The 11894-nt window shown below is 39.7% G+C and overlaps 1 protein-coding gene across 3 annotated transcripts in view; it reads left to right on the plus strand.

Annotated features, from left to right (window-relative positions):
* myo6b (myosin VIb) overlaps positions 1–9533 on the plus strand; it is a 33089-nt gene extending 23556 nt beyond the window's left edge. For 2 of the 3 annotated variants that reach the window (XM_070919797.1, XM_070919796.1), the window contains 6 exons: positions 11–89; positions 2555–2715; positions 5529–5632; positions 6963–7097; positions 8098–8316; positions 9334–9533. In XM_070919797.1, coding sequence (XP_070775898.1) covers positions 11–89; positions 2555–2715; positions 5529–5632; positions 6963–7097; positions 8098–8316; positions 9334–9533 — 898 coding nt within the window. Of the gene's footprint in view, positions 1–10; positions 90–2554; positions 2716–2811; positions 2863–5528; positions 5633–6962; positions 7098–8097; positions 8317–9333 lie in introns of all 3 variants that reach the window. The other variant, XM_070919795.1, reaches the window with a different exon arrangement.
* Positions 9534–11894: the final 2361 nt, after the last annotated feature.

Here is an 11894-nt window from a genome sequence, read left to right on the forward strand (position 1 = left end):
AACACTTTAGGAAAGCAGAGATGGAACTGAAGAGGAAGCAGGAGGAGGAGGATAGAAAAAAGAGAGAGGAGGAAGAGAAAGTAATACAGGTTTGTACCATCCTCAAATGTTAGATTCTTCCATGGTCTACTGTTTTACTCTCCTGATATAAAGTTTAAGAAGATGACCTTGGAAAATCATGAAAACTACCATATATTAGTTTGAATATCAAGTTGTGTACACAGTATGCCTCCTTTTAAGATTTCTACTGGAAGTAGATTTAATTTATTTTTAGGTGCACATGACTATGAACTCATGGCTCCCTGCAGTCTCATCTAAGCTTCATGTTTACCCCCCATGAGGTAGCTGACCCCTGCAGCGACTGAGAGCTCATACCCTGCCATTATAATCACATTTAAGCAAGATGGTTTCCTCGACTTAATCCTAATCCTAGACTGAGCAGGACCTTCACTGGGTCAGTTTCTACAGTATAATGTGCAGTATTGTTTCTGGAAAATTGAACCCTGTCACTGAATTGTTTTGGTTTCTCCTTCCATTTCCAGGTTAAACACATGAAGACATGAGTCTTATACTGAGTTATTTCAAAAAAACGATGACTAATTTCAAACCAAATCTCTGTTCCTCTAAAATAGGTTTCTGTGCTAGTGTATAGTGTATAGTATAAGTGTTAGTGTTGTTGTAGAGTGTGTGATTGTGTACATAATGGCAATAAATCTAAAACAACTATTCAATTAATGGATTAGTAAATCAACAGAAAATTAACCTGCAACAATTTTGATAATCCATTAATGGTTTGAATCATTTCTTAAGCAAAAAAGCCAAAAGTTGGCTGGTTCCAGCATTTTCATTTTCTCCGAATCTCTTTGGGTTTTGGACAGTATTGATGTCACTGTGGACTCATCAAACATTCAATGTGCATTTCAATGTCTTCTGACCTTTTTAGAGACCACTTACTAAGGTTAATTGATTAATCAAGAAAATCTGTATATTAACTGAGATTGAAAATACATTATAATCGTTAGTTGTCCACAAGCATTAGCAAATTTCATGTCACTTGAGGTTGATCTTCATACAATACCATAATGGCCTTACAAGTGAATCCCATGGCTTCTAATGGCTTCTATGGATGTAGTATAAAGTATGTGTGTTTTGTAGTTAATGGTCAGGAAAAAGAAATCATACAAAACCACCAGTGTGGTTCTTATGTCTCCTCTCAGGCTCTGTCTGCTCTCCCTTCTGAGTGAAACACTCATTAGCTCTCTGGTCTCCCACGGCAACAGCGGGGTCATGACATTGGTCAGATTCCCAGAGGGTTACCCGCAGGGTCTTGATTGATGATTCTACTTCCTGCCAAGTTTCTCCTAACTAAATTATTTTATCCCTCTGTGTTCTGTCCCGTGTTTTATTATTATGCCTTTTACTCATCTCCACTTTGTCACCTTTTATCTATCTCTGCCTGTTTCACTCACTCACATTTTTTTGTTTCATGGCTATTTCTTTCCTTAGTTTTTCTCCTCTGGCCTTTTCACTACACTCACCTGTTCCTCTTCAATTTTGCCTTCATGTCTCACCTTTCCTAACCATCCATACATCCATCTGTTACACGTACATCACACCTTCTGTACATCTATAGCCCTTTTTATTCACCCAAGGCCAGTTGGACATTTGCATGCTGTCATTTTTTTTCTTTCTAGTAGGGAGACAGTTGACACCAGGCTGTCATAAGCCGCATGTCTCAGGAGGCTCTTTGCAAAGTTTGTTTACTCACAGCTTTAAGGCTGAAAGCTGCAGCAGCAAACTTTCAGGGTGTCAGCTGTGACTTCGATTGCATTTTACTCTGTGTTCTTTGCTATTTTCTGCTGTGTCAAAGGTTAGTCTAGCACTGTATCCTGCTCCCTTCAAACTATGTATCCTGGTGTCTTTCAGCCTAACCTTATTTATTGTACCCCACCCAGGCTCTGCAGTATTTATTTTCTTAAAGGGGAACAACACTCAATTGAAGACTTCCAATGTGTCATACCATCAGTCACAGTAGTGTAATGAATATTTGTGAACATGAATAACTTATGGAGCTGTTTTTATGTCTTATTTTACAGCATCCTCTGGCCACGTATCACGGCTACTATGGGCTCATAGTATGAATAATATATTGTCAACATTCATATTTAACGCTCCTCAGGGAAAAGTATCCATTGTGGACTTCATTAGTGGCTTTCTGTTAGGAGATGGATATATATAGATACACATACAAATAAAAACCTGGAGTTTGAATCTGGGTCAAGCCTATAAGAAATGTTCCTACTGATTGTTGTTGAGTGTTTGTCTGTTGTATGCCCTGTTGTGTCTAGACAAAGTGAAGTGAAAGCTTCATTAGCAGCCCTACAACCTGGATAAAGAGGTGTAATCACACTTGGGCACATAGCAGAGCTCTAATGGCTATGATTTTCTGGCGCACAGGGCAGCATTAGTATTTGGACAGGATCTAGGTTTATTTAGATTTTTTTGGAAAATCACATTAAAAGAGGAAGTGTTGTGTGTTTGTGTGTGTTTCCAGGCAGAATTGGAGATTGAGCTGGCTCTGCAGCGTGAGGAGCAGGTCCAGCGTTCCACCATACTGGAGCAGGAGAGAAGAGACAGGGAGTTAGCCATGAGAATCGCTCAGAGTGAAGCGGAGCTCATCACTGAGGAGGGGCAGATGGACGCAGGCCTGCGCAGGTATTGTATACGTGAACACAATGCACATCTTTGATTATATATTCCTCAGCATGCGTGTATAACTGCATTTTTTTCTGTTGCTGTGTTTTCTCCCAGTGATGAGTCTTTTTCAGATCTTCCTATCTCTTCATCCTCAGCCAGAGCCATGTAAGATATCAGCTTAGGTTTCTGTTTCTGCCCGAGTCCAAATGTGCCTAACACAATCAACAACCAAAAATAATCACTCACTCACTCCCTCGCTGTCTGTCTTAATCTCTGCCGTAGTCCCAAATGTCTCCGCTCCTTAATAGAGATGCAGGATTATACCAGCAATGCAAAGCCAACATAAAAACCCTTTTGGTTTTAAGAAATCATCAGTCAAATTTAGTGTGTGTTATGTTATGTGGTATGAATCATAAGATAAGCCATTTAGAGGATAATTATGTGTGATCGTTGGTTACTCAGAAATGAAGACACCAAATCATAAATGAGCGGTGGATCAGAATGTGCAGTACGTTCATTGGCTCTGCATGAGCTCATCTGTGTCCTTTGCAGTGCTGGTGCACAGCACAAGCTCATGGGATGAGCTTGACTATCTATGTGCTTCTGCTTGAATATCTACGTGCTTCTCCTGACACCTACATTGAGTTTTATTAACTTGTTAGATGTTTATGTCCCCTGGATACATGTATAGTTTATAACTGTCTGATAGTTACATAAGAAATGTTATTGTCTTATCTTATCTCACTCACTCTACTGTACCTCTAGCTTAAATCTCATTAATGATGTCAGTGGCTTTCAATTACCAGGTGTTTAGAGTCTTACCTATTAGTGAAGATACTGTAGCTGTTAGCAAATGTTTCCTTTATTCTTACCACTGCAATAAAATAGGCAGTTTACAATATTTATAATGGTTCAAAATAGTACTATATTTATTCACTAGAGTGAGCTCAGTACTAGAGTTGACATACTCTACTGTGTGTAATACAAGAGGTGTCCTGATAGAGACAAAAACAACTGACAAGGTGAACGAAAAGAAGGCTTCATTATCTTCTATATCAGGACACCTCAGGTTGGAAACCACTAGTTTAACTCATGGGGATTTGGTCTTTGGTTTAATGCAGGTGAAGCCATTGTAGTTTCACTAAAGAGGGTTAACAGGTTATGTACAGGAACACAATGTGTAGTACTGCTCCCATGGTTATCTACAGTTTAATGTACCTTGTGCACTAGCTGTGTTTGAAATCACTCCCTTGTCCACTCATTCCTTAGTCCTTATATAACAGACACTCAGTAGTTTACTCTATGTGGAGCAGTAAATTGACTATGTAGAGAATAGGGAGTAATTTGGGACACACTCATTGATTGAGAACAATGTTTAAACTGTTAACTGTTTAACAGATACGTCTGACACCTGAAGTATATCACTACCCACTGCATACTGCTAAACCTTCCTCTTAATTTGAACCCCATGGTGTAATTGGGACAGAATTTCCACAACCCCACTCTGTGTTTGAAGCCAGGAGAAGTTCTCTCAAAACCTGCATGAGCCTTATCTGCAAGTCCAGTGAGCACAAATGTACATTTGATCCAAATAGCCTGTAATCTTGTCAGTGTTGGCTCGGGCATCCAGGGGCCACATTGCATGTCTCCTACTGTCCCTGCGAGTCAGCTGACTCCTGGAAACCAAAAGGAGATCTGTTGCAAGAAAGAAGCTCTGAAGGCCACGTGTGTTACATGTGCACGCCGCAGAGCTTAAGCAGATGAAAGCATGCGCACAGTAGAAGTGTACACACTGGCTGGCATTGCTGGCGTAGTAGTAGAGGACCACCTCCCTCTTTCTACAACCACCCATTTCCTGTTCACCTGCTGCCAAAAGCAGAGTCCTGGCCATCGCTTCACTTCCTTTTTTCCTGGATGCAGCAAAAGTAAAGCCTCAGCCCTGGTTCATCACCATCACACACTGGCACATGTCTCAGCCGGAATGATCCTGAATCAGTTTCATCTTCCCAGTCAGTATGAATTATAAATGGTAATGGTAATCTGGCTAATGATTCGTAGATCAGTAATCCTCTACTCTGAAACATTAGCAGCTATGCCGACTGTAAATAGAAGAGCTAAATCCTAAGTATTATTGAATTAGCAGCCTCCACTCAGCAGGGTTGCTGGAGACGCAGCTGACATGAGCTCAGACTACGTAGCTTACACTCTGCGCCACCAGTTTGATTCATATGTTATGCTGCTGCATAATTTCATTCATCTCTCTTTCTTGTTAAAATAAATCTGGAAATACTCAAAAAGCCAGCAGATGTAAGATGGCATCTGGCAAGTTGTAACATTAGAAGAGCTTTGCATCATTTTAAGTGGAGTTGAAACAGTAGGCTGCAGGGATATGGACAAACTCCCCTGCTGACCGGCCTCTAATGTGAAATTAATCGGCTGAGACAATGAGGAGGGCTTGAAAGAAGTGAGGCATCTGTTTTAATTTCTCACTAAGGGCAGTATACTTAAATCCTGTTTTCCTTTTAATATTCATGTATTTTGTCTGCCATTGAAATTCCACATCACACTACGCTTGAAAATTATTAGATCCAGTATAATTACACATCAAATGTTGCTTCACTGTCACTGTAAATTCTGGATTTTGTTTTCAAGTAAAGCACTTAGTGCTGTATTTATTGCATGTGGTGTTTCTGCTGTTCTTTTGCACTTGAATCACCTGCAGCGTTGAAAATTAAGAAACATCAAGCCCTTAAACTTTGTTACTCCCACCTTGTCGTACACTCACCTTTCTTTCCTCTCACACACCCACGTTCATCTGGTCCTTGCTACAGGGGTCCTCAGGTGCAGGCAACCAAAGCCGCTGCTGGTGTGAAAAAGTATGACCTCAGCAAGTGGAAGTATGCTGAGCTGCGAGATGTCATCAACACTTCCTGTGGTGAGAAATCCCAAACACACCCAAGTTCAGCACGATGCCGCCTTTATCAACTCAACAGTGTGTGTGCTACAGCCTCCTCCATTCAACATTTATTTACAGTTTTCAGCCCCCACGATAAATAATTCAACAGCAGCTCATGTTTTGACACTTTTGGTACCTAAAGTCACATGCGGTACCATCTCCATACATGCAAGTTTTTCATCTGTACTCTGTGTCATTTTTCTCTCCGTAATCTTTTGAGGAGCCAGAGCGAATGTTTAAAAAGCTGAGACTGCAGCTGTACAGAGTGTGGACACGACATGTCTTGCCTGAAAAGTTAAAAGACCGATCTGAGGATGATCCCACAGCTGCTGCAGCTCATCTGCATGTGTTTTAGTGGTGGAGAGAGGAAATGATCACCACTATGGAGGATGGCAGACTTCTGCCCTTCTTAGTCATTCCCAGCCAACCCTCTCCTCAGTCAGCATGAAAAGCAGATGCCTTTCTGCTGGCACACTTGTCGATGCCTTTGTAATTGCCACTGTATACAGTACTCTGATCAGTATTAGTGGCTCTGATATCCCCTGTGGGATTCCAAGGACATCTGGCTAATTTGTGGAACCCATTTGCTTCGGTGGTGGTGATACCAAAAAGCTGTGTTTGAAGTCTAACTGATTATAGCCTTATGCTCACTAAAGGACTGTGTGTTGTGAGTGTTTTCTTTGTGTGTCATCATAGAGATACAAACATGGCCTCTAAACACTTGTCTCCAATATATTATGCTTTATCCCCAGAATGTTTCCGTCTGTTTTGCCTTCATCAGGGTGGTATATGAGGTTGTTTCCAGTTCCTTTTATATACAATCCATCAATTAGTCATGTGGCTTCCAAATATTATAAACAATATTACAATCATCCTTTTACAGAGAGTTATATGAGAAGATACCACTCTTGTATCTGTCCATTCAATACAAAGCCATAGCCAGCTGCTGGTTAGCTTAGCTTAGCATAAAGACTGGAAACAGGGGGAAACAGCTAGCCTGGCTCTGTCCAAAGGTGACACAATTCGCCTACCAGCACCTCTAAAGCTCATTAATCAACACGTTATATCTCGTTTGTTAGGGCTAGGTTAATCTCTGCTGGATTATGGGAATTGTTATTTTCAAGATGGTAATATCACATTTTACTCGTCCAGAATTGGACTTTGTCTTGTGACAGATGTAGAGTAAATCTCTTGAGACCAGTCAACATAGGATAGCGTTTCACCATGTTGTCATCAAGTTCAGTCACTTATTTATTTATTTATTTAATCATTTATGTGAGCACTCACTGGTGTCATGTGGTGTGCACAGACATCGACCTACTGGCGGCCTGCAGAGAGGAGTTCCACCGTCGTCTGAAGGTCTATCACGCATGGAAGTCCAAGAACAAGAAGCGTAATGATGACGGAAGTGATCAGAGGGCTCCTAAATCTGTCACTGACTACGGTTAGTAGAGAGATTATTCCCTGTGTTATCTTTTTGCTCTTTAATGCTCCACCAGTGGATATGAGCACAAATCTATATATTTACCAACACAGCACATAAACGTACTGTACATTTCACACCTCACCCCAGGAACAGCAGGTTACAGGTGACAAGTGTTTAGTTTCTCCACTTCTCGCCTCTTGCTGTCATTGGCAGGAATTAATTACCTGCACACAAATAACCTGCCTGTGTTTCCTAACATTCAATTAGCTGATGAAAACTCCAGCGCCTAAAAATGCAGCCGCCTTCTGTCTGGCTCTGTCAGAAATATTTGTTCTAATTAGCAAATAACTGCCAGCCATGCCTTGTCAGGTTCAGTAGCTGTGAGTATGACAGCTCGCTGCTTTGCTCATTTCATTCTCAACTCATCCAAGCATGGGCTGTGCCACAAACACACACACACATACACAAATGTTATTTAGCTGCTTGAAAGCTTACCGGTGCTCTGCATTTCCCCTCTTTTTCATACAAACAAACAAATATTAAATTTGATGGGAATGGGAACATTAGATTCACTGTTGCTTCTGCTTGCACTATATTTACTCGCCTTTCTCTTTTGATATGATGGCTCCTGAAAGCCGTACTGGCTGTGCTTTGTTTGCCTTTATATTTGGATCTTGTTCTTGGCCTCAGCTGATGCAGCAGGGGTCTTATCAAGGCCATTTCATAAGAGGCTAAAAGCTGCTTCACCTGGCTTTTCCATGTGATGTTTACTTGAGCATTTCCTGGATCCTCTTTGATCTCGTATGTTTTGAAAGCTGTTTTCTGCCTCAATCAGTGTGTTAGCAAAACATGCAAACATATGAGTATAAGGTACATTTATTAGATTTCCCCGCTGTGGGATTAATAAAGTCTAAGTCAAAGACCAAATGATAGATTCTTTGTACTCTGGAGATAAACAGTAATCTCCACTTTTAATACAAATTAAGTGTTTTAATGATCACACTCTGTCCCACTGCAGCTGAACAGAACCCAGCTCCTCCGATGACGGCCCAGCATCAGGAAGTGGCCATGAACCGACAGCAGCGTTATTTCCGCATTCCTTTCATCCGGCCCGCCGACCAGTACAAAGACCCCCAGAATAAAAAGAAGGGCTGGTGGTACGCCCACTTCGATGGGCCCTGGATAGCCAGACAGATGGAGCTTCACCCGGACAAACGACCTATTGTGTTGGTTGCAGGTGAGTCAGCAGCTTTTACTTCTTTCTTTTTTTTGCCATATTGTAAAAAAAGAAAGCATCTCTAGAAAATCCTGTTCATGCATTGCTTTACATTAGGGCTGCAACTAACCCTAACCCATTATTCAATTCATCATTTAGTCTAGTGGTTCCAAACCTTTTTGGCTTGTGACCCCTTAAAATTAAGCAATGTCTATTTGTGACCTCATCTCAGGTCACGGTTCAACCAAATACTGACCTGAATCATAAAAGTATCTATTCATTCACCAGAGAAATGCAAAAATAAAGAAAAGTTAAAGATACATTTACATAAAACATTTGTTTTCCCTTTAATGTGATCCCTGAGATTTATCTTTGGACGCTGAAACCCAAGTTGAGAAACTTTTGCTTTAGCGTGTAAATTGTCAGAAAACAGTGAAAAACTGAGAAACATCCACATTTGAGATGTTGGAACCAATTAACATTTTGCATTTTTGCTTGACTCATAAATATAAATATATTAGATTGTAGATTAATTCTCTGTTGATTGTTTCAGCCCCATTATAGTGTATTCTTTTTGCACAGGTGTGAGTGAATGTACTTTTAACTGTAAATTAAAGTGTTGTGAGCAAATACAGTTTTTTCCCCTGCTCAGATTGTTTAATTTGAAGGATTTTTGAAGACATGGATCATAAAAGTATGTAGTATTTCACAAGAAAAATGAAAAAGTCAGAGAAAATAGTTTTACAGAGTAAAAAATGCCTGTGGGTGAAGGTGACGTCTTCGAACCACTCGTTTTGTCTGACAAATAGTCAAACCCAAAATATACATTAATTTATGAAAATGTATAAATCAAAGGAAAGTAGCAAAATCTTAACATTTTAGATTATGTCAATGAAACAATTGATATGCTTTACATGCAGGTGTTTGTTGAGTAAATGCACAGTAAATGAATGACTCTGGTTTAAGATGTTTGTGTTCAGGTATCTGTAAGTACACGTCCTTTAAGTAAACCTCTGTCCTTATTCGACCACCACTCAGGGAAAGACGATATGGAGATGTGCGAGCTGAGTCTGGAGGAGACGGGTCTGACCAGGAAGAGGGGCGCCGAGATCCTGCCCAGGCAGTTTGAAGAAATCTGGGAACGCTGCGACGGAATTCAGTACCTGAAGAAAGCCATCGAGAACAAGCAGGCCCGCCCCACGCACGCCACCGCCATGCTCCAGAGTCTCCTCAAGTGAAGCACGGCGGCAAGATAAGAGCACGACCTCGAGTTTGGTCCTGAGACTCGACACTGATACACAGACTCACAAATATAAACATGCACATTCAAGGGCAGCACGGTGTACCTGCGGTTTGTAACCACAGAGAAAGCTCCCGATACATTCTTACTGTTTCAGTCACTGAATCATCTCCTTTTTAAATACCTGCTGTTTATTTTCCTTATTTTGCTGTGTAACACCTTATTGGTGCATTATTTGTGTTCAATCTTCTTCTCAATCTATGCTTGAATGGATAAAATCCTACTGTGAGGCCTTAAATTGCAATATCACTGCACTACACCAAGGACGTCTTAACTGCAGCCTATCTAGCTATTAACCTGAAACCTGAAACAGTCTGAAATAGAGACAATAATTTAGACTTTTAGAGAAAATACCTAGAGAAGCTTTTAATAACAATCTTATCTTTCAAGTCATGCTTTGTGGTCGTCTGGATATTAAGGCTCTAATTACTGCATTCAGCATGTACAGCTGACTTGATTAGTAAGATTTTAATTTTTCACATATGCAGCTTAAAAGGGAAGAAAAAGCTTCTTTTCCCCGGTATTGCTTAGAGCACTGAAAGAAGACTTTAATCATGAATAGAATATCATACAACTAAGAGACAGTGATTATATTTTATACATATTTATATTATTATATATATTATTATATAAAAGTTATTATATTTCAGTCCTCCATCTACTACAAGTTCGACAAAAAATGGGACAAAGTCACGTGATGACTACATTTTCCAAACTTTTTCATGTATTTTTGCATTAAGAAAGATTAATTCCTCGAAAGAAGGTTATTACAGTCTTAGAAGTTTCCTCTTTTTATCCGTCCATTATTGTCTTGTTGCGTATATATACGACTCTGTTAACTGTTGAAATGTTTCTTTTTTTGTAATGTTGATTTGTTATGCAAGAGGAAAATGTAGACGTTTGTTTTCATGTTTGCAGTTTTGTGGGTTTGGGGTTGTTTTACAGACAATAATGTCATTTGTGTGTGTGTGTGTGTGTGTGTGTTGCGTGTGTGTTTTGTTCATGTAATATTTTATTAAGCTGATTACTTGATTCCTCTGTTGGAACAGTTCAGTCATCTCATTGGACAATCATGCAATACCTTTTATTTAGGCTCACACTAGCCTACTGTAACTAATGATGACGCTTCCTCCTGGATCTGGTTGTAAGTTGGCCTTTGCACTTGAATACTGTAGAAAATAAATGTGTGCCCCCATTGCTTTTTGTGGTTGAGTTACTGCAGATAATAGACGAGTTAATTCACAAACTTAGTGAGATAGCTGTTAGTGGTCAGTGCTCTGTAAATGGATCTAACGATAACAGCAGCAACAAGATTAGAGTGCAGATTAATTAAACAACAAAGGCTAATGTGCTGCTGGTGTCGTGACTGAGCCGAGGCTCGCTCCCAGTGAGTGATCAACTGGATTAAAACAGATTTGAAGTTCTCTTTGCTACATATTTGTTTTTCTGCTTTTTCTGTAAATCAACACCAACACACTGCAATGTATAATTTTAGCTATTCTAGTGAATTTACAGTAACAATCAGTACCCAACACTAATAAACAATAAGTAGATGAGTCCTTGATTTGACTGCAAACACTTTTTTTACTTTCATCCCACACAAAATGGTTGACTTCAGCCTTTAACTCATCAATTAGACCTAACCGACTTTGAGCCTTCAAAAACAAACAAAATGCATTTTTTAATGCAAAAAAAACATTTTATTCTTTGCCTTTAAATGCAAAATGTGTATAAAAAAAAAAAAAAAAAAAAATCCAAAAAAGTCCACATCTCCAAAGACAGATGATTCATGGAAAGAGTTGTTTTGAATAGGACAGACTGGTGGAAATAGCAGCCAATATTTCTATAAACAACATGTCATGACCCAAGTCAACAGCTTATACATTCATTCTCTTTTTGGGACACAACAATGGTTACGCATTAAAATAAACAATATTTTACAGTCTAGACTGAAGATACCACCACGTGTATCAGTTTGTAAATAATAAATACCTCATTGTGAGGAAAGAACAACCTTTGCCAAGGGTATACAGGAAATGTTCCTACCATTCAATACATAAAATAAATATTAGGTTCCACTTTAAGACAACCTAAGTCCACCTTAACATCCATAGCTCTCTGTCTAACAAGACACTTTCATCACTATGAACAATTGACATCAATCAACACTTATAACACCATTTGACTGGTCTACTGTACCATGCATCCCGCATACAGTTAAACAGCAACTTCAGTCTCTGCTAACTCGTGTTTTGCACTGTGTCAGCGCGTTGGCTGCCCCTCAGACGAGCAAGGTGTC

Source organism: Enoplosus armatus, chromosome 15, assembly GCF_043641665.1.
Source record: "Enoplosus armatus isolate fEnoArm2 chromosome 15, fEnoArm2.hap1, whole genome shotgun sequence".
Taxonomy (NCBI): domain Eukaryota; kingdom Metazoa; phylum Chordata; class Actinopteri; order Centrarchiformes; family Enoplosidae; genus Enoplosus; species Enoplosus armatus.